General features: G+C 48.0%; 1 protein-coding gene across 2 annotated transcripts in view; it reads right to left on the bottom strand.

Moving 5' to 3' along the window:
* Positions 1-23,855, bottom strand: part of MMP2 (matrix metallopeptidase 2) — a 1,058,469-nt gene that overhangs the window by 674,367 nt on the left and 360,247 nt on the right. For both annotated transcript variants that reach the window (XM_068260421.1, XM_068260420.1), the window contains one exon: positions 7,087-7,260. In XM_068260421.1, coding sequence (XP_068116522.1) covers positions 7,087-7,260 — 174 coding nt within the window. The remainder of the gene's footprint in view (positions 1-7,086; positions 7,261-23,855) is intronic.

The following is a 23,855-nucleotide window of genomic DNA, read 5'->3' as shown; positions in this document are numbered from 1 at the left end:
GTGCAGTGTCCATTGGATTGTCTGCCTTGAGACATTACCACCAACAGAGCCCGAATTCACCAGGATGGCCTTGGTGGTGATCCTTGAATTCTTTTTCACCTCTCCAATTATCCTTTTGGCCAGCACAGGTGTCACTTTTGGCTTCCGACCACATCCTCTGGGTTTTCCGCAGTGCGGAACATCTTGTATTTTTTAATAACACTTTGCACTGTAGTCACGTGAACTTGAAAACATTTACCGGAAGTTTGGTTTGCCCCTATAGTGCACCATTAGGGTCAACTTTGACCCTCTATATCACAGCCAGCAGGCACATTGTAGCCAATCAGGCTACACTCCCTCCTGGAGCCACTCCCCCCCCTTATAAAAGGCAGGCAGCGCCAACCATTTTACTCACTCGTGTGCCTGTAGTATATAGAGAAGGGACAGCTGCTGCAGACTCTCATAGGGAAAGATTAATTAGGCTCTTGTAGGCTTCTTAGCTTGCTCCTTGCTGATTCTTATTGCTAAAATCGCACCGTACAACAGCTCTTTTGAGAGCTAATCTTGTTCTTGTGATCTATTTATTTTTTTCTGTGTGTCCCACTGACACTTGTGTTGCATAGACAGCCTTGATAATTCATACTGTGTGTGCCACTGCCAGGCCCAGCACATTCAGTGACTACCTGTGTGTGTGACAGGTGCACATTGTAATACCCATTACTGCATATACCTACCTACCTGTTGTTCACAGTGCACCCACCTACCTACGTGAGTTAAGCGCACACAGTGTCACTGTGCCTGTCCGCTACCTGTCTGTGTGTGAAAGGTGCACATTGTAATGCCCATCACTGCATATACCTACTACCTGTTGTTCACTTCAGTGCACCCACCTACCCACGTGAGCGAACACAGTGTCACTGTGCCTGTACGGTACCTGTCTGTGTGTGACAGGTGCACATTGTAAATGTAATACCCATCACTGCATATACCTACCTGTTGTGTTCAGTGCACCCACCTACCTACGTGAGTGCACGCAGTGTGATATACCACTCCGTGCATACCTGTTAACTGCACCTGTGTGACTGCACATTGTATAAGTCAAGTCAGGGCATACCTTTCACTTAATCCCCCCCAATATGGACAAAACAAAAGGCAGAGGCAGGCCACCTGGCAGGTTTGTTCGAGGTCACGCTGTCGTGATTTTGTGCGGCCCTCGACCAAAGTACAGTGTTCAGAAGAAGGCACGTGCCATCAACCCCCAATATTGTCAGGACGTAGTTGACTATTTAACACAGAACACCTCATCTTTCTCAGCTTTCGCACGGAAGCGTGACATATCTTCCTCCTCCTGCTCTGATTCTGGCACCCCACTTAACACTCAGTCGGCCACCACCACCAAAGTGCCATCACCCTAGGGCTCAGCGATGTGGAAATTGTTTTGTGTGTCTGCCTCAGATGAGAGCAATGCCATCTGTACTCTCTGTCACCGAAAATTGAGCCGTGGAAAGACCAAGACCCGCGTAGGGACAACTACCTTACGAAGGCACATGTATACAAAGCACAAACTGCAATGGGATGACCACCTGAGGAAAAGCAGCACACAAAAGCAAAGCCACACACCGCAGTGGAAGATACCAGGCCGCAATTTTTTCTCAAAAAAGGTGATACCTATCACCAAATCATTGATGCCAAAGACCACAAAGCTCACAAACTAGGTCATTGAGTAATTGTGGGCTAGGATTAGAAAAAGTGGGCAGAGCCAACACTAGCCAAATACATACCCGGGCACCGTCAGGTGACCAGCTAGTGTATATATATACACACACACACACACAGTGCTGCCGACAATTATTCAAACCCCTGGCAAATTTTGACTTTGAGTTACTTTTATTCAAACAGCAAGTCATTTTTTGATGGGAAATGACATAAGTGTCTCCCGAAAGACGATGTACAAGAGGCATTACTGTGGAAAAAAAAACAAAAAAAAACATTTCTCAGCTTTATTTACATTTGAGCAAAAGTGCCCAGTTCAAAATGATTCATACCCCTCCTCAATAAGCCTGTAGAGATATTCCAAACGGTTCATATGCGAAATTATTCACGCGAACAACGCGGGTTTGCATTCGCATCGGATCGCGAACTCTATGCTGGTTCGACCCGCCCCCTATACTATATCATTGGTCTAAACTTTGACCCTCTACATCACAGTCAGCATACACATGGCAGCCAATCAGCCTGTGCTCCCTCCTGGAGCCTCCCCCCCCTTATATAAGGCAGCAGCGCCGGCCATGTTCTCACTCTGTGTGCTGCTGAAGTGCTGTTTTAGTGAGAAAAGGGAGAGAGGTTGCTGCAGAGATAGGGAAAGCTTAGTTAGGCTCTTGTTAGCTTGCTCCTTGCTGATATTTGTTGCTGAAAAACACCACCAAAACAGCTCTTTTGAGAGCTAATATTCTTGTGATGTGTTTTTTTTGTTTTGTGTGGCCCACTGACACTGCATATACAGCCCTGTCTGTCGCAGCTGGTTCTTGCTAGTTGCTATGCTGTGCCAGGCCCAGCATATTCAGTGCATCCATTTTCACTGCACCTGTGTGACCGCACGCTGTTTTATATAGCAGTCACTGCATACCTTTCACTGCACCTGTGCGACCGCACATTGTATTAGTCAAGTCAGTGCATACCTTTAACTTCATCTCCCCCAATATGGACAAAACAACAGACAGCGGCAGATCCAGAGGCAGGCCACCCTGCAGGTCTGTTTGAGGACGTGCTGTCATGATTTTGTGAGGCCCTCGACCAAAGTACAGTGTTCAGGAGAAGGCACGTGCCATCAATCCCCAATATTGTCAGGACGTAGTTGACTATTTAACACAGAAAACCTCATCTTTCTCACCAAAGTGCCATCAACCCAGGGCTCAGTGGTGTGGAAATTTTTTTGTGTCTGCCTCAGATGAGAGCAATGCCATCTGTACTCTCTGTCACCGAAAATTGAGCCGTGGAAAGACCAAGACCCGCGTAGGGACAACTACCTTACGAAGGCACATGTATACAAAGCACAAACTGCAATGGGATGACCACTTGAGGAAAAGCAGCACACAAAAGCAAAGCCACACACCGCAGTGGAAGATACCAGGCCGCAATTTTTTCTCAAAAAAGGTGATACGTAAACTGTACCGTGATATTGAAAGGCAAGTAGTGATATCTCTGGCACACAGCGTTGGGTCAAGGCAAGGGTCCATTTAACCATGGATGCCTGGTCTGCAAAGCACGCTCAGGCCTGCCTGAAGACTAAGTCAGTCCCTACACACAGCATCTCTGCCTGCACGCCGTGTGACTGCCTGCCCCAAGACTAAGTCGCTCCCCACACAGCATCTCTGCCCGTAGGCCGCTTGACTGCCTTCTCCGCCACCATCAACAGGGTCCAGGACTCCAGGTGGATTCCTGACTTTTTAAGGCCGCTGCTATACTAATTTTTCTGGTGCGTGTACATGCCTGCCTAATTTTTCGCCTCCCCATTGAAGTCTATTGCGGTTTGCAAAAGTTTGCGCAAACCGAACGTTTGGCAAAGGTTTGCGAACCGAAAATCGGAGGTTCGGGCCATCTCTACTCTTGTACATCATCTTATTATCTTTTGGGAGACACTTATGTCATTTCCCGTAAAAAAATTGCTTGCTGATTGGACAAAAGTAATTTTCAGTCCAAATTTGCCAGGGGTGTGAAAGAGAGAGAGAGAGAGAGAGAGAGAGAGAGAGAGAGAGAGAGAGAGAGAGAGAGAGAGAGAGAGAGAGTGTGTAATGATCTGCTCAGCTGCTTGTGCAGGCAGGCAGCCTTTTGACCACTGTTCAGGTCTGCATTCTGCAGGTCTCTGGAAGAGAGACCTTTTGTCAGTATTGCAGCTTGCTGCTGAGGAATTTGCATATGTTTGTCATGCAGATTGCCTAGCCACATCCCTTGTGGGCTTGCTCTATAAATACTATGTGATACCACAGTAAGTTGCATGGTCATAAGAGTTAGATCCTGTGTGACACTCGCCGGGAGTGTCAGCCTTGCTCTTTGTTGAAGATTAGCCTAGAGTAATCCCTGGAAACTTCACTGGGCAGATTTCCTTAGTGCAGTTAGGATTGCTTATCTGTTTTGTTTGTCTGTTGCGATTGTCCTGTCCCAGCGGTGGTCGACAGGAAATCGTTCTGTGTGTCTGGGTGCTAACCGGAACAGCGGTTGTTACTGGTAGCCCCTTCTGATCTGTTTCCCTGGATCGCACTAGCATCCTGCGCTAGTGCTGTGGATCCTTCTGTTCTGCTACTCTGTACCTGGATCGCACTAGCATCCTGTGCTAGTGCTGTGGATCCTTCTGTTCTGCTACTCTGTACCTAGATCGCACTAGCATCCTGCGCTAGTGCTGTGGATCCTTCTGTTCTGTCTTCCTGGATCGCGCTAGCCACTTTTCGCTAGTGCTGTGGATCCTATCGTTCGCTTATTCATGTTTTCATGTGTCTGTCTTGTCTGCTACGAACGCTTGCTGGAGGCTTGGTGAGGTAACCGTTAAGCAAGCGCTCGCGTCCTCTGTTTCATGTTTGTCTGTCGGTGGTTAGTTAGGCGTGTTTGTCTCTATTGTGCTTATCACGTGGAGACCGCGCATAAACGCGTGCACTGTTGCGAATGAGTGCGGTGTTCGCGTTTAGCTAGCGTTTGTTATTTTCCGTATCTCCTCATTGTATGATTTGCTGTGCCTTTGCTACTCTCGTGCTCTGCCTTGCTGTAGCCTTGTGTCACCTCTGGCAATTGCTGCTCTCGCGATTGCGTTCCTGCTTCCTATCTGCTGTTGTGTGTGCACCGTCGCGGGTTGGCGACTGGTTTGGTGCACACACATACAATCTGTCGCTTTGCTCTCTCTCCTTCAGGGCTATCTTGCTCTGCGTTCCGTCCCTTTGTGCAATTCCTGTCTGGTGTGTATGGCAGGGCAGAGGAGCTGTTCCTCTGCACTCCACAGCTCCATCTGTCGACAGGAATTTCCCTCTACAGGTGCATTGCACCTTTTGCTGGGTTTCCCGCAAATTATATACTTGTGGAGGATTTCCGCAGTGTCACCGCACGTCTTGTGCGCTGATCACGGAGGGAATCTCACAATCGTTACAGAGAGAGAGAGTTTACCCTGTCTAATTGCTCCTCATTTGTCTCTAATCACAAGTTGTAATTTGATCACCTGACTGCCATGACAGAGATGGCAGATAAGCTTATTTGGATGAGCACAGAATGTTAACAATATAGCCATTTGGTTCCCAACTGCTACTGAGGTAAGTGCTTCTGCCTTACTGTTACCGATTTTTGCCTGAATTTTGACTACTCCCTGTCTGCCGCCCGCACCAACCTCTGCCTGCCGCCTCCACCGACATCTGCCTGTATTTTGACTACTCTCTGCCTGCTGCCTGCACCAACCTCTGCCTGGATTTTGACTACTCTCTGCCTGCCGCCTGCACCGACTTCTGCCTGGATTTTGACTACTCTCTGTCTGCCTTATTTGCACAGTTTCACAAATTTTTTAAGTTTATTCATCAATTTAATTAACAATCATAATTCAACAATTTGGTGTTCCAGTCTTTTATTTATATGCAGAATGTCTACCAGGCTTTTATTGTGATATATTTTGGTGAGTTATGACTTAAGAATTGGAGGCCTAAAATTCTTGAGAAAAATTTACTGCGTTTAGACCCATAAATCCAGACAGAAATGCACCGCCAGGAAGGTTAAACAGTTCCAAAGTAGATTGAATGTTTTGTTGCCTCTGCTCACTGCCAACCTAATAAGTGTCCCTTAGAAAAAGTTATAGTTCATGTATGTAATCTCCCTCTGCTCTCAAAAGTTGTATTCTGCCAGGAAAACTTTATGGCTGTAATTTGCTTATCAGCGATGTTTATGGTATTCCTGACAAGGTACCAACAAAACAGAAGCTGTCACTTCCATGACTAAAATGTAACTCTTCCCGGCAGGAAAATAAAACAAGTAAAAGCGCCTGGATATTAAAGCGGTATTAAACTCTGACATAATATTCAATAAAGATGTGTTTTCCTACTTTTTATACCCCATACAGTTATCATACTTGTTTTTGTGCAGAAGTATTATTATTTATTTAGAAATTATAAGTTCCCAAAGTTCAATTTATTTAATCTGAAAGCTGCCATTGCATTTTATTCATAACTGGTGTATTTATACTGTAATGTACCCAGTAATGATTTCTGAGCAGATGTCTGTGTTCTAAACACATATAAAGAGGTATCTGTACAGTCAGAGAATGTTTACTTAATTGTAGGAAGTGAAGAATTAGGTTATCACCAGTTCGGATGTGGGATCTCCCTGCAGTGCAGGAGAAAAAGTAAGTCCTGCATTTTAACCCTTTGAATGCTGTTCTACTAAAAAGATATGTGGTAGTATATTATATGCTGTAAATAATATTTTAGAGCAAAGAAGAAATGCTGGGTTTCATACCACTTTAATATGTTTTGCACTGTACATACAAATGTTTTATCTTATCATGTTATAAGTTGCCTCGGGTACACTTTAAGAGGAAAAATATGTCAGCCTCTCTATTCCTCTTAATTCAGGTTCCCTTTAAAGTGGATCCGAGATAAACTTTTAATTATTGCATAATTGTGTTCCTTTCATATAGTTTATAGGGCATCCCTCAAGCCAAATACTTTTTTTGTTTTGGTTTAATACTCTAATTCCCTATAAACTAAACAAGCCTTGTCCACAGCTTCAGAGTGCCTTGGCATTTTCAGAATCATGTACCAAGGGCTTATGGGAGCTCAGTGTGGGCAGGAGGAGGAGGAAGTTACTAGCTAGAGATTTCAGAGGCAGAGGGGAGGAGAGAGGAGGGGAGGCTTAAGGCTGAGATGCTATCAGCTTGCCTGTGTAATGTGACAAACAGAACATGGCTGCCCTCATTGTATCACAGGAATAAATAATCATAATCTGTTAAAGCTGTTTGCAGCTAGATTTGGTGAGTAAACTACCTAAACTTTAGATAAGATATATAGACAAGTTACTTGTTATAGTTAGTTTTTCATCTCGGATCCGCTTTAAGTGTATTTAAATACTGTTAAATTGTTTTACCTTGATCAGGACAGAAGCCCCATTTGCGGTCATTATCATAACTGCTAGTTGTGGCACACCATAGCTTGCCGTCATTTCGTCCACTGCTAGTACATGAGTTATACTGAGTGCCAAGAAAAGTAAAAGGGAAGACACATGGTGAACCATCTGAATTACCTCCTTGTGTGGACAGTGCTGTAAACAAAAAAATTAAAAAGACATGTAGTGTTATAGACATTCTTACTTTACAACCATGCACAACATAATAACAAATGATTCATTCATTTACAGTTGTGTTTTTGTATTCTCACTAGCAGGAGTGTACCCATTTTATACTTAGAAAAAGAATGGGCTGTAGGTGTACACAGAGTAATGAGCTGAAACTGAAAGGTTGCAGAAAAACAAATAAAATAGGGAAAGGTATGATGGAGAGGGCAACACAAGTGGCAGAAAGAGAGACAGGAAAGGGAATGCATGAAAAGATCAAAAAGCAGCAATCAAAATAAAGAAAAATGAAGAAGTACACGATATAAGTGTTTGTCTTTTTTTCTTTTACCGATGCTAGACTGAACTTGGCTGAGACAGCTGTTGGGATCACTCTTGGCCATGATTCTAGCATGTGTACTGTTGTTTTAAGATCCAGCATACTGACATTTTAAGAAATGGCAAATGCCAAACAAATTTTTCCCCTCCTTATCACACCCACCAGAAGCTTCTCTATCATGCCATGTTCCCTTTCCATAACAACAGTATGTGTAGCCAAGGTGCACATCTGAACAAGCTTAAAGAAAAAAAATGATTAGTATGGGTAAGTGCTCATTCACACTTACAGTGGTTTGCAAAAGTATTCAGCCCCCTTGAAGTTTTCCACATTTCATCATATTACTGCCACAAACATGAATCAATTTTATTGGAATGCCATGTGAAAGACCAATACAAAGTGGTGTACACAGGATAAGTGGAACGAAAATCATACATGATTACAAACCTTTTTTACAAATCAATAACTGCAAAGTGGGGTGTGCATAATTATTCAGCCCCCTGAGTCAGTACTTTGTAGAACCATCTTTTCCTGCAATTACAGCTGCCAGTCTTTTAGGAGATGTCTCTACCAGCTTTGCACATCTAGAGACTAAAATCCTTGCCCATTCTTCTCTGCAAAACAGCTCCAGCTCAGTCAGATTAGATGGACAGCATTTGTGAACAGCAGTTTTCAGATCTTGCCACAGATTCTCGATTGGATTTAGATCTGGACTTTGACTGGGCCATTCTAACACATGGATGTGTTTTGTTTTAAACCATTCCATTGTTGCCCTGGCTTTATGTTTAGGGTCGTTGTCCTGCTGTAAGGTGAACCTCTGCCCCAGTCTCAAGTCTTTTGCAGACTCCAAGAGGTTTTCTTCCATGATTGCTCTGTATTTGGCTCCATCCATCTTCCCATCAACTCTGACCAGCTTCCCTGTCCCTGCTGAAGAGAAGCAACCCCAGAGCATGATGCTGCCACCACCATATTTGACAGTGGGAATGGTGTGTTCAGAGTGATGTGCAGTGTTAGTTTTCCACCACACATAGCGTTTTGCGTTTTGGCCAAAAAGTTCAATTTTGGTCTCATCTGACCGGAGCACCTTCTTCCACATGTTTGCTGTGTCCCCCACATGGCTTGTGGCAAACTGCAAACGGGACTTCTTATGCTTTTCTGTTAACAATGGCTTTCTTCTTGTCACTCTTCCATAAAGGCCAACTTTGTGCAGTGCACGACTAATAGTTTTTCCATGGACAGATTCCCCCACCTGAGCTGTAGATCTCTGCAGCTCCTCCAGAGTCACCATGGGCCTCTTGACTGCATTTCTGATCAGCGCTCTCCTTGTTAGGCCTGTGAGTTTAGGTGGACGGCCTTGTCTTGGTAGGCTTACAGGTGTGCCATACTCCTTCCATTTTTGAATGATCGCTTGAACAGTGCTCCGTGGGATATTCAAGGCATTGGAAATCTTTTTGTAGTCTAAGCCTGCTTTAAATTTCTCAATAACTTTATCCCTGACCTGTCTGGTGTTTTCTTTGGACTCCATGGTGTTGTTGCTCCCAATATTCTCTTAGACAACCTCTGAGGCCGTCACAGAGCAGCTGTATTTGTACTGACATTAGATTACACACAGAAGAGAAAACGGAGAGCCCAATATGGTGCAGTATGTTAAGATTATTGGTCAAATGATTAAGTGAGAAAAATTATACTCACAAACATGGGTTATCATTCAGGCAACCACTATAAAGGCAGGTGAGGAGATTAGGCCTGTCCTCACTCAGGGCTAAGAAGTCACTCTCTGTAGAAAAGAATCAATATAGGGGGTAACACTCCCCTCCACCAGGAATGGACACAGTGTAATTGAATGTAGAAAAGAGGCGCCAGCAGGATAAAAATTCATAAAACCTTTAAAAATGCTTGGAGGAAGTGGTGGGCTTGCCTCCCAAAAGCAGACAAGAGATCCTGTTTTTCATATAAATTAACACATTTATTATACGGTACCCCAAGCAAAAATGCAACGCGTTTCGAAGGTCAAGCCCGCTTCATCAGGCACAATTGGGGACAACTGTGGACAAAGACAACAACAATAAACAATAATGGCTACAATGAGGAGGGCTATACAGTTACTGCAGAGTGACAGTTGTTAACTAGAACAGTACAAATGATATTCAAAAAATGGAAATACATGAGTAAAAAGTCATTTAAGGAAAGTTTACTTATTGGAGGATATGTGTGCATAGAGTGGGCACGGGTATGGGGGGGGGGGGGAGGAATAGGGGGGTGGGGGAAGAGAAGGGGGCAACTTGGATACAGGTAGGTATAAAGTATATTGGTGTGGGGGTATTATATGGTGAAAAGGGCTAGCACAAGGGAGAGGTGAATAGTATAAGGGGACCTGGAAGATTCCTTATATATATATGTTTGCAAAATAACGCATGAAGTGAGCATAAATTACAATGGTGTGGGGGTATTGTGTGAAGACAAAGTTAACAGGGAATGACCTGGATAAAGTATATATTTGCAAAATGACAAATGAGGAAAGTAGTCTAAAATGACAGATTTAAATGTGTGAGAGGGAGCAGCACTTACCAGGAGATCTGTAGTAATGGATTTAGCGCCTCAGTGTTGTGCTGTGGGTGCCCAATGTCTTTTATGTGTGTGGAGTTGGAGGGAAAACCGATGGGAGATGTGGGAGGGTCTGAATGGGCGGGGTTATTGTCCCTGGTGGCCAATGGTGTGTTGGGCTGGGCGTGGATGTATTGGTACGGGTGGCTAGTGAGGAGATGAGATGGATTGATAAATCCGCCGTTGTTATTGGCGTGTAGATATAAAAGGGTGGACAGGGGTGATGTCCGCGGATTGAGAGCTAATCCGCTGCGGGTGGGAGTTTTTGTGAGGCGGCCTGGACGCGACCTGGACGCCGCACCACATGGACGCGTGTAGTGCGCAAGCGTGATGCGCACCGTCCGTGTCACACTTCGCATGACGCGGCGGCCAGGACGCTGGGTGGTATAGAGTCAAGTGCGCATGCGTCCGAATTGATGCAGTACGCGTGGAGTGTAAGGCGCATGCGTGGGGGCGATAAACCATTTTGAAAAAGGGCAGGATGCCCATCTCATCCGTAGCTCCTGACCACCACAGAGCCTTGGATCATAGCATCACTAGGAGCTACTGATACAGTGATGGGCCGGCAAGAACCTCGCTCTCCTCACCTGCTTGCTGCCTGCACACACTGATCTGCACACATCTCCTCACCTGCTTGCTGCCTGCACACATTGAACTGCTCTGTTATGTGTGTTATGGTCTGCTGTTTGCCAGTTCATAACTATTATCTGTACGGACTGTTAGCCTAAAATTGTCTTTTGTACGGACTGCTACCCTTGCAATTGCTCTACTGTACTGCTCAGGGATGGACTGTATTACATTGCTCAGGGATGGACTGTACAGTACTGCTCATGTGAGGGTCTGTATTGCACTGTTCATGTGACAGGCTGTGCTGCATTGCTGTATTGCACCGCTCAGGTGATGGACTGTATTGCACCGCTCATGTGATGGACTGTATTGCACCGCTCACGTGGTGAACTGTATTGCACTGATCATAAGATGGACTGTATTGCACTGCTCACATGATAGGCTGTATTGCACTGCTGTATTGCACCGCTCATGTGATGGACTGTATTGCACTGCTCACGCAACGGACTGTATCGCACTGCTCACGTGGACTGTATTGCACTGCTCATAAGATGGACTGTACTGCACCGCTCATGTAATGGACTGTTTTGAACCACTCATGTGACAGTCTGCACCTCACTGTTCACTGTCTCTGTGGCGGGTTTCTTTTTGGGCAATGCCAGTCTCTTCCACCCCTCGTAGGCACCCCGCTTCCACCCCCGTAGGCACCCCGCTCCCTCCATCGGCCACGCGCCCGCCCCCCACAACATGCGCATCACGTACTCCAGGGAGCAACTTCTGCGGTGGGAACATCGTGGCCCACCACTCCCTGAGGCCAATCTCCTGCAAAACCAGGTCCAGGACTACATACAACAAGTCCTGGAATCCGCTCCTTGGCCCAGGGCGGGCTGGCGGTGAAGGGGCTGTTGAGCTGGGGCCCGCGTGAGACTCAAGAAGAGGGGCTTGAGGTCAGCCATCCCCTCGGTATTCTTGGCGAATGTCCGCTCTCTCCCTAACAAACTGGACGAACTACGTCTCCTCTGCGGCAGGTGGGAGCTCGGGAGGAACACCCCAGTACTCTGCTTCACAGAGACCTGGCTACATGAGAACATCCCGGAGAACGCCCTACACCTTCCAGGCTTCAGCCTCATACGGGGAGACCGCGACCCTTCCCTCTCTGGGAAGAAAAGAGGCAGTGGCATCTGCTTCTACGTCAGCTCCTCATGGTGCCCCACCCCACCAGTACTTGACAGGAGGTGCTCCCCAGACCTAGAACTTCTTCTTGTGAACTGCAGGCCAGCATATTCACCACGGGAGTTCTCCTCCTATGTCCTAGTCGGAGTTTATATTCCCCCTGATGCTGACGCCAAATCTGCCCTGAATACCCTCAGTGACGCCATCTCGCAGTGGGAAATATCCCTCCCGGACTCACTGTTCATAGTCATGGGCGACTTCAACAGGGCAAACCTTCGACAAGAGCTGCCACGCTACCATCAGCATGTTGCTTGCCCGACCAGAGGCCTGAGCACCCTTGATCATTGCTACACGCCACTGAAGAATGCCTACAAGGCTATCCCTGGGGCGGCACTCGGCTCCTCTGACCACTGCCTTGTGCATCTCATCCCCACCTACAGGAGGCTCCTGGAATTGGCAAAACCGGTCGTGAAGTCCTCCAAGGTTTGGTCCAGCGAGGCCAAGATCCACCTTCAAGCCTGCTTTGATTGCACGGACTGGGAGTCCTTGGCAGCTCCAGACCTGGACGAGTGGGCGGACATCGTCACCTCATACATCAGCTTCTGTGAGGCCTCCTGCGTCCCAACTAAATCTTTCAAGGTCTACCTGAATAACAAACCGTGGTTCTCCAACAAGCTACGGCTACTGCGGAAACGTAAGGAGGTGGCTCACAAGGCGGGAAACCAGGAGGAATTCAGGAAGGCGAGGAACGCTCTGAAGCAAGAGCTGAGTGCCGCAAAAAAGGAGTTTGCTGAGAGGATGAAGCAGAACCTGCGCTCGAACAACTCACGAACTGTATGGCAAGGGCTTAAGGCTGCCACCAACTACAAGCCTCCCCCGCAACATGCTACACCCAGCCCTGAATTAGCTGAAGAACTAAGCAAATTCTACCACAGGTTTGAAAAGCAGGCTGAGCCTGGGGGGCACCCGCCACCTCCTCCCCCCCAGCCCACGCGCACAGCGACCCAGGTGAGGACTCACTCTCTCTGGAAGTGAGGGAGGCAGATGTTCGGCACCTCCTGTCCACGCTAAATGCCAGGAAAGCCTCGGGACCTGATGGTGTGTCCCCAGCCTGCCTCAAATCTTGTTCGGAGCAACTTGCCCCCATCCTCTCCGCCATCTTCAGCAGGTCACTGACAGAGGGCAGAGTCCCTGCGTGCTTCAAGAGGTCCACCATCATTCCTGTTCCTAAGAAACAAGGCATCTCTGACCTCAACAACTTCAGGCCTGTGGCCCTGACGTCCGTTATCATGAAGACCCTAGAGAGAGTGGTCTTATCCACCCTCAAGCTATCCACCTTGCCCCTACTAGACCCACTCCAGTTCGCCTACAGAGCAAACAGGTCCACTGATGATGCTCTAAACATCTGCCTGGAATACATCTACAACCATCTGGACAGGAAGGATGCATATGCCAGAGTACTGCTATTGGACTTCAGCTCGGCATTTAACACCATATGCCCACGCACAGAGCCGGGACAAGGTCCTCCAGCACCCAAGGCTGAGACACCAAAGTGCGCCCCTCCATCCCTCCCATCCCAGCCATCACACTGATTGCTATTAGACTAAGAGGCGCCACAGGGCCCACAACCTCCCCAACACCTTAATATCTAGTTATATGGCTTGCAGTCACTGCCATGTATCCCCTTTTCCTATTTATTTTTGCTTCGAACACAATTAGGAATGACAGCTGAATGAATTCTGCACCCCTCCTACACTGCGCCCTGAGGCTGGAGCCTCTCCAGCCTATGCCTCGGCCCGGCCCTGCCCACGCACCCTCCAGAATGTTCTGGCCGCACTTGGGGTCCACCCCACCCTACGCCTATGGATCGTTGACTTTCTCTCTAACAGATCCCAAGCTGTCAGGCTGGGGGACATCTACTCATGAGAAGTGATAACCAACACAGGGGCACCCCAGGGCTGCGTCCTGTCCCCGCTGCTCTTCTCCCTCTACACTAATGATTGCAGATCCACGGTAGACTCTGTCAAAGTCATCAAATTTGCGGATGACACCACCATTGTTGGCCTTGTCACCAAGGACAACATCCAGGAGTACCAGCAGCAGGTAGAAAGACTATGCCACTGGTGCAAGGAGAACAGCCTGGTGCTCAACACGGCCAAAACCATCGAACTTATAATTGACTTTAGGAAGTCGGCTCCTACCCCACCTCCCATCTACATCGATGGCACCGAGGTGGCCAGAGTGCCCTGCGCTCGCCTGCTGGGCACCACTATCTCCAACGATCTCAGTTGGAGGGTCAACATCACGTCAACCCAACGGAAAGCCCAGCAGAGACTCTTCTTCCACCGCCAACTGCGGAAGTTCGGCATGGCGCAGGAGATCCTAACATGCTTTTACACTGCCACCATTCAATCGATCCTTTGCTCCGCCATCCTGGTCTGGTATGTGGGTGCCACCGCCAGCGACAGGCACAAATTACAGAGGATCATTAGGTCAGCGGAGAGGATCATTGGGAGACCTCTGCCTCCGTCTTGACTACCTGTATAACACAAGACTGCGAGCCTGGGCACTGAGGATTGCAAGCGACCTCTCTCACCCAGGCCACTGTTTTTTCACCCCATTTCCACTGGGTCGGAGGCTTCGAGCCATCCCCATCAAGACCACCAGACACAAGATCTCGTTCTTCCCGATGGCCGTTAGCCTCCTGAACTCCCTTAATATTCTACCACCCTCTATCAGCGCCCTACCACCCGCATAGGAGCGGTAGATTTCAGTAGTGTGTGTTTTCGTAAGATGAATACTGAGCTATATGTACATCTAATGCTGGCTGTAGATTTGTGTATGTCTATATTTGAGTATGAGGTATTACTGTCATTCTAACGTTTCTTTCCTGCATTTCTTTCTATGTACTGCTCCATTGTGCCAAACCCAATTCCGGGCTTGACCCAGTCATGCTTGGCGAAATAAAATGATTCTGATTCTGATTCTGTATTCTGGCGATATGTATAAAAAACGACATGATTAACAGTATAGACTATCTAATCAGGGCCGGCCTTAGACCTGTGCGACCGGAGCGATCGCTCAGGGCGCCGGCCGCTGGGGGGCGCCGCGCTCCTGCTGCCCTGGCCGCATATTTATTTTGGGCTGCGGCGACGGCTTGGTCTAGTAGTGCGTCGCCCACCGGCTCCGCCCCCTGGTGCCGCTGGGGGTGATGGGGGCGAAGACCAGCAACTACTGCTGCGCTGCCTCTTGGAGTCAGCGTGAGACTCCGCCCAGCGCTCGGCCGGTTACTACAGCACGTCACACGCTACAGAGTGAGGGAAACCCAGGCTCCTATCAGACCCCAGATGTGCCGCCCACTGCATGAATACTCGGCTCCTCTCACTCTCTCCTTCCTTCCCTCCCTAGAATCAGTCGGTCAGCGTGTTACACATTGGCTCCTCCCTCCAGCCTGTATAACCAGAGAGGCAGCCGAGTGCTCTCCGCCCCCACATGTCCGTCCAGCCAGTAGCAACAGCAGCTGTCATCCAGGGAAGAGAGATCATGATCCTTGCTCCACCCGCAGAACACACAGCCAGAGTACACAGCAGCAGGAGGACCTGATACAGTGGCAGCTAAGTCACTTATGCAAATCACTCCGGCATGCCCCATAATTAACTCTTTCAGGTTCACCAGGCAGCCAGGTAATACAGTGCCCCATAATTAACTCTTTCAGGTTCACCAGGCAGCCAGGTAATACAGTTCCAGCACCAGCAGACAAACAAGGAGCACAGTATAAACCACTTCTCAGTAATAGACAGGTTACAAAAGGAATGTGGGAAGTTTGTGGGGAGAAGGGTGTATCCATGCAAAGAGAGAGGCAAGAATATTTTGGGTACCCGGAGTCGAAGTTGGAGTCGGAGTTGTAGTTTCATAAACTGAGGAGTCGGAGTTGGAAGATTTTTGTACCGACTCCACGGCCCTGCTAGTAACCTATACACACTAAGGAGTAGATCTGCCTAAGTGGAGGGGGGGGGGGATATGTCTTAAATGTCTATATACACTAAAGGGCGTATCTGGTGTCTATATACAGTTAGGCCTGGGTGTGTGCACGCACACGCGAAAAGGATGGGGGGGGGCACCAAAATCTGGATACGCTCAGGGCGCTGTGAAACCTAAGGCCGGCCCTGTATCTAATATACATGGATAAGGTCATAAAACTAAGAACATTCAGTATAGGATCAAAGTATATAAAAAATATTGAATCTAGGAGACATTTGTAAAAAATGTATTAGACTGCTTTATAAGAGTGGTGTTCTGCTGCCATCCAGTGGCTAAATGTGGTACGGCCATTGTAATTACCTTTGGTAAATTGAAATGTATTCTCATGCTCATTTGTATGGTGAATAAACTTTCAGTATGACGGCAATTGTGCCCTATTGTATAAATGATAAAGATAAGTATATGTGACATAAGAACATGATAAACATAAAAACCATAAACGCAAAATACTCAAAAAGGCTTAAAAGAAACATCAGAGTAAAATGAGATGGCTGAAGCCAGCCTAGCATGCACCATTGTGATATACCCAAGAGAAAAATGAGCTTACTTAGGGATTTGTTCGATGTCAAAAGCAAGCTCACATACATTGGCCGTGCAACCATTCCTGCTAGGTGGCCATGCAACCATTCCTGCTAAACTAAAGCTTACTTGTGTCTTACAACACATTGGCTTAAGACTTTACCAAATCCAATGCTCCAATATGGGGAAGCTTCTCTGTTTGCTGTTCTTTTTTTTTTTTTTAAGTGTGGTGTCACAGTTCACTCATCTCTTCAACTACAAGAAAGGCCCAGGAGTAGTCTTAGCTACCGTAATATCTATGTTACGGCAGGGCCCTTATTACACTTTCTCTTACAGGGCTATGGAAACCGTTTTGCCCATGCGACAAAGAGAGGTGCAAAAATGAAATCATGCCTTGCAGAGGATGGTTTCAATCCATAAGCCTCTAGGTTATGGGCCCAGCACACTTCCATTGCACCACTCTGCTTACATTTGTATGCAATCTTCAAGTTTAAGAAGGGTACATTAGTTGAAATAGTTACACTACAATCTATGTTACAGCAAGGCCCTAATGACACTTTCTCTTATGGGGCTATGGCCACCGATTGGCCCATGTGGTAAAGCAAGGTGTAAAAACCAAAGTACACCTAGCAGAGGATAGTTTCGATCCATCGACCTCCGTATTATGGGCTCAGCACGCTTCCGCTGCACCACTCTGCTGCTGTACAGCAGTCGCTTCGTTGTAGGAAAAAGCCGTTCGGAAAAATGGGCACTCCTTTGCCTACTTCTTTCTGGCCTTTGTCATCATGAAAGGATCATAGAAATATATGTAGAAATTTGATATATACAGGTTTTGTTTAAAGTGGCGTTAAACTTCTTGGAGCAGACTTTTTTCCTCCCTCCACAAGACACACATGCATCCGCATAAAATCATTTAGCAACAACTGTGTGCACAGTCTCTGTGGTGCAATCAGTTAGCGTGTTCGACTGTTAACCGAAAGGTTGGTGGTTCAAGCCCAGAGAGAGATGATTCTACATGGCTATCTGGGGTTCTGTTTGGACAATTGTTGAACACAAAAGGCAAGGCTGTCCCTGGGTGGGCTTGAACCACCAGCCTTTTGGTTAACAGCCGGATGTGCTAACTTATTGTGCCACAGAGACTGTGCACACTGTTGAATCATTTTATGGGGATGTATGTGTGTCTTTTGGAGGGAGGAAGTAAGTCTGCTCCAAAAAGTTTCAGCATGTAGCATTGGTGGTATAGTGGTGAGCATAGCTGCCTTCCAAGCAGTTGACCTGGGTTTGGTTCTTGGCCAATGTATGTGAGCTGGCTTTTGACATCCTACAAATCCCTGGAAGACAAGACAAGAGAGGAGGAGGGAGCTAGGTCCTATGGCTTAACTGACACCTCCTGCTGGAAAAAAAATTGACCGGGGGAACAGCCACTAGGTCCCATGGGCTACCATTTAGCATAAACAAGGTTTCATTTGCGATTATTTTTTTTCAAATTTTTCCGCATTTCCGCCGGAATGCGCAATTCAGCGGAAATTCGCAAAATTCCGTGGAAATGTCATAGCGACGGCATTTAGTGCTGGTGGAATCCACCAATTCCGGCGGAACGGAATTAGTTGTTTCCGATCATCCCTAACCCCGACTCCACTCGGGTGACCAGACGGAACTGGTGATGGTCGCACTCTTGATAGAAAGCAAACCTTAAATTACCTAAGTTGGTCAAAGAGGGTTGATCCCCCCCAAAAGGAGGGTGAAGGCACAGGATAAAGGGGAAAGAGGTGCCCAGAAAATATAAAATGCATTAAAAACAAATAAAATGAAAAAAGTGAGGTGGCTTACCTGAATGAAGACAAATTCACGTATTAATAGAATTTTATTGCACTGGCAACGCGCTTCATGGGTGCCTACCCACTTCCTCAGGCCAAATAGCAGTGCCTAATAGTGCTTGTAGCCACAAATAATGCGCCTCTGAAGAGGGAAGGCTATTCAAGGCAAGGTAATTTTGTGGCCGATGGACAAAAAATTATGCCTGTTGTTCCCAACACTTAAATAAAGATGAGCTTATCACACAGCTGAATGGAAGGCTCATGGTGAAGGAACTGCCCCGGACAGGAATACATATTTGCAGGGTGCTGGCACTAGGACGGTCCCAGACCAGGCCAGTTCCAGTACATGTGGCACAATTTGAAAGTCAACCTTTGTAGATGGTCAGGGCTGAGGTTTGCATTGTTTATTACACATATATAGTAATTGGGAATGCCACATCCTTGCCTGAGATGGTGGGTGAGTAGGAAGAAATCCACCCAGTCGTGGCTGGTGACAGTGTGGTCCACCACCACAAAACGTGCATGGGCGGCCCCGGGCCCCACCAAAGCGGGGCCCTTTCAGTTGCTCCCCGGAGGGGAACCTCCCCCTTTGCCTTTGGCACAGGCTAAGAGGAAACGCGGAAAAGCCGCCGCGTGTGCCAAGAGCTAGGCGGCTGACTCCGCGTCCTACGCGGCGGTTTGCACGCGTCTGGCTGTGTGGTGGAACGCGGAAAAGCCGCCGCATGTCCTGACAGCAAAGCGGCTGTTTGCATGCAGCAGCATGTGCTTGGTGTGGCTGGGTCTGTTAGTGCACCTAGACAGATGGAGAGCTATGCACGCGCGGGCCTGAATGCAGGACCTTTATACCAGCAGGGGAAGTGTCAGCTGATCAGGAAGGTCAGCTGACTCCTGTAGGACTCATGATTGGCTGAATGGTTCGGGCGGGGCAGCAGAGTCCAGCAACTATATATTCTGCTGCTTAGTCAGTTGCTGGTTGCCTGTTGTTGCAATCACTTCGTGGTAGCACGCAGACCCTTAGTCAGATCCGAAAGTGTGCCGGGACCAGCTGGAGCTGTAATCCTACACTTAGCTAGATTCTGTTGATGGTCTAAAGTACTAGTTTGATTGTGATTATCTGTTATGACTTTCTGCCTGTCTGACTACACTGCCTCTGTCTTCTGATCCTGTACTTTGTTTGTCTGTGAGTTGCCGACTTGGCCTTCCCGACCCTGAGAACTATCTCTATCGCTAGGAGATAGTTCATGCCTGTATGTGCTGGGCACCTGCTTCACAGGGCCAGCTCTGTATGTGCTGGGCACCTGCTCCATAGGGCCAGCTCTGTATCTGCTGGGCACCTGCTCATAGGGCCAGCTCCGTATTTGCTGGGCACCTGCTCCCCAGGGCCAGCTCTGTATGTGCTGGGCACCTGCTCCATAGGGCCAGCTCTGTATCTGCTGGGCACCTGCTCACAGGGCCAGCTCTGTATTTGCTGGGCACCTGCTCCCCAGGGCCAGCACTGTATGTGCTGGGCACCTGCTCCACAGGGCCAGCTCTGTATTTACTGGGCACCTGCTCCATAGGGCCAGCTCTGTATTTGCTGGGCACCTGCTCCTCAGGGCCAGCGCTGTATTTGCTGGGCACCTGCTCCTCAGGGCCAGCACTGTATGTGCTGGGCACCTGCTCCATAGGGCCAGCTCTGTATTTGCTGGGCACCTGCTCCTCAGGGCCAGCACTGTATGTGCTGGGCACCTGCTCCATAGGGCCAGCTCCGTATTTGCTGGGCACCTGCTCCCCAGGGCCAGCGCTGTATTTGCTGGGCACCTGCTCCACAGGGCCAGCTCTGTATTTACTGCCCCAGGGCCCATCCTGTATTCATTGGGAACCTGCTCCTCAGGTTCCTCAAGCTTGTTACTATTCTTCTGTATTCTGATCTTGTACCTTGTCATTCTGATACCCTCCCTGTTGCTGAACCTCGGCTCGCTCTTAGACTCTGCATCTGACTCCTGATTCTGTACCCCGATATTTCTGATACCCTGTTGACGAACCCTGCTTGTTTATTAGTCTCCGCCTCTGCGTTCTGAATCTGTACTGTATTTGTCCGTGTGTTACGACCTGGCTTGTCTGACTTCGAGAACTGACCTTACTGCTAGAGGCAGTTCCCAGATATGTTAGTGACACTCTCTCCTAGGTGTCACTCACGTTCTGTCCTTCCTACGCTCCGTCTGACTCCTCCCCCGGGAGAGTCCAGGCCTTCGGAAGGAATCTGTATTGCTGCAGTACTTCATACTGTACGGCACTTGTTTCTGAGGCTTAGTCCTCGAGGTATTACTGTTGCACCAAGCACTTACACTACTCAGGTGTTCAGAGGTTAGCGTTATATCGGATTATCGGTGATACTGCAGATCATCGATAATCGGGTATATTCTGCATTCTCGGTGATACTGCAGTTCACCGGTAATCAGACCCTCTCTCTGCTACACCGATCGTGACAGAACGACAGGCCCAAAAAACATGGTGACACTTGATGAACGGATCGATGTGTTAACCACTACTCTTAAGGAGGTTAGGAAAACGGTTGATACATTGCAGACTCAGGTTAACCAACTGACTGAGTCAATTAAGTGTATTTTAAACTCTGTTGCACCAGTGTCACCCCCCTCTGTAATTCAATCTAGAGTACCCACACCAGGGAAATTCATAGGGCACCACTCTATGTTATCTGAATCAGAGAGGACGCGAAGACGCCTAGAGGGTCTTTGCTTCTATTGCGGACAACATGACCATTGGGTACGAAATTGCAGGAAAAGGTCAAGAAAATTTTTTGGGGGGATGGTGAGAGGCCCGAGTTCTAAGGAGTCTGCTGCACCATCCCCGGGAAATACGGGTTCTGGTGCTAGTTCAGATCCCGGCCTCCAGAAACCATGTGTTGGTGTAACTAAACTTATGGTGGGAAATCTGTCGCTTAAATATCACCCCGATTTAGATATCTCCCGTCCGTCTGATAAATCTTTTCCATGTTCACAGTGTAAACATGATTTTGTATATTATGCAGATCTCCTCAATCATAGAAAGTCCCACGTACATCCTGCACCACCTATTATTCCTGAGGAATTGCATTCTGGTGAAAACTCGTATAGGGGAAGTGCGACCTCACTGGGATCAGAGATTAGTTTTGAGGAACAACAGATAGAGAGCTACTATGCGGATAACATTTCCGAACTTTATGAGAGTGATGGCTCTATCTATAGTCATGAATCTGCTGTGCAAGGGTCAAGCTTACTTATTGCAGCAAATCGAGTTCAGGAGTCTGAAACCGTACAGTCTTCAGCTCCATCATCTGACCAGATTCTAAGTAACAAGAAACCACATTCATGTTCTGAGCATAATTTAGATCTTGTCAACCATAGTAGGCCCCACTTTAAGGGATACATATATTCGTGTTCTGAGTGTGGGGACTCTTTTGTACCTGAGGGACAACCTGTGACTAATGGGAAATCTCACACAGGTGAGAAATTATACGTGTGTCCTGTATGTGAGGAGAAACTTCTCAGTCATGGGAAGTCTCACACCAATGAGAAAACGTATTCATGTTTTGAGTGTGGGGTCCCTTTTGTACCCGAACTACCGCCTGTAGCCCATGGGAGATCTCACACCGGTGAGAAGCAGTACTGGTGTTCTGTATGTGAGGAAGAACTTCTCAGTCATGGGAAGTCTCACATTGATGAGAAATCATATTCATGTTCTGAGTGTGGGGACTCTTTCGTACCTGAACTGCGACCTGTTGCTCATGGGAAATCTCACACTGGTGAGAAGTTGTACTGGTGTTCTGTATGTGAGGAAGAACTTCTCAGTCATGGGAAGTCTCACACTGATGGTAAATTACATTAATGTTCTGAGTGTGGGAAATGTTTTAAACATAACATAAATCTTGTCAATCGTAGAAACTCACACTGTGGGGGATAGCTTTATGCATCTCCTGAGTGTGTAAGATGTTTTGTAAATAACACTGAACTTCTCAGTCATTGGAAGTCTCACACCGATGAGAAAACTTATTCATGTTCTGAGTGTGGGAAATGTTTTTCGCCTGATGCACCGGTTGTCACTCATGAGAAATCTCGCACCTGTGAGAGCTTGTATTTATGTTCGGAATGCGAGAAATTTAGTGACTGTTACATTTATACCTTGTTCCAAAATTCTGAATCTGACACAGGACGGTCCTCGACTTTGGTATCTGATCAGGTGAAGAGTGTGGGTATGAGATGAGGACTTTGCTATCATTGTCTCCTGGGGCGGGGCGTGTCCGGAGTCCACGCCTCAGGGGGGGGGTTCTGTGAGGAAACGCGGAAAAGCCGCCGCGTGTGCCAAGAGCTAGGCGGCTGACTCCGCGTCCTACGCGGCGGTTTGCACGCGTCTAGCTGTGTGGTGGAACGCGGAAAAGCCGCCGCATGTCCTGACAGCAAAGTGGCTGTTTGCATGCAGCAGCATGTGCTTGGTGTGGCTGGGTCTGTTAGTGCACCTAGACAGATGGAGAGCTATGCACGCGCGGGCCTGAATGCAGGACCTTTATACCAGCAGGGGAAGTGTCAGCTGATCAGGAAGGTCAGCTGACTCCTGTAGGACTCATGATTGGCTGAATGGTTCGGGCGGGGCAGCAGAGTCCAGCAACTATATATTCTGCTGCTTAGTCAGTTGCTGGTTGCCTGTCGTTGCAATCACTTCGTGGTAGCACGCAGACCCTTAGTCAGATCCGAAAGTGTGCCGGGACCAGCTGGAGCTGTAATCCTACACTTAGCTAGATTCTGTTGATGGTCTAAAGTACTAGTTTGATTGTGATTATCTGTTATGACTTTCTGCCTGTCTGACTACACTGCCTCTGTCTTCTGATCCTGTACTTTGTTTGTCTGTGAGTTGCCTACTTGGCCTTCCCGACCCTGAGAACTATCTCTATCGCTAGGGGATAGTTCATGCCTGTATGTGCTGGGCACCTGCTTCACAGGGCCAGCTCTGTATGTGCTGGGCACCTGCTCCATAGGGCCAGCTCTGTATCTGCTGGGCACCTGCTCACAGGGCCAGCTCTGTATTTGCTGGGCACCTGCTCCCCAGGGCCAGCACTGTATGTGCTGGGCACCTGCTCCACAGGGCCAGCTCTGTATTTACTGGGCACCTGCTCCATAGGGCCAGCTCTGTATTTGCTGGGCACCTGCTCCTCAGGGCCAGCGCTGTATTTGCTGGGCACCTGCTCCTCAGGGCCAGCACTGTATGTCCTGGGCACCTGCTCCATAGGGCCAGCTCTGTATTTGCTGGGCACCTGCTCCTCAGGGCCAGCGCTGTATTTGCTGGGCACCTGCTCCTCAGGGCCAGCACTGTATGTGCTGGGCACCTGCTCCATAGGGCCAGCTCCGTATTTGCTGGGCACCTGCTCCCCAGGGCCAGCGCTGTATTTGCTGGGCACCTGCTCCACAGGGCCAGCTCTGTATTTACTGCCCCAGGGCCCATCCTGTATTCATTGGGAACCTGCTCCTCAGGTTCCTCAAGCTTGTTACTATTCT

The sequence above is a fragment of the Hyperolius riggenbachi genome, chromosome 11, assembly GCF_040937935.1.
Source record: "Hyperolius riggenbachi isolate aHypRig1 chromosome 11, aHypRig1.pri, whole genome shotgun sequence".
Lineage (NCBI taxonomy): Eukaryota > Metazoa > Chordata > Amphibia > Anura > Hyperoliidae > Hyperolius > Hyperolius riggenbachi.
The sequence above is the reverse complement of the archived record's forward strand: the minus strand, read 5'-3'. Positions and strand labels throughout refer to the sequence as shown.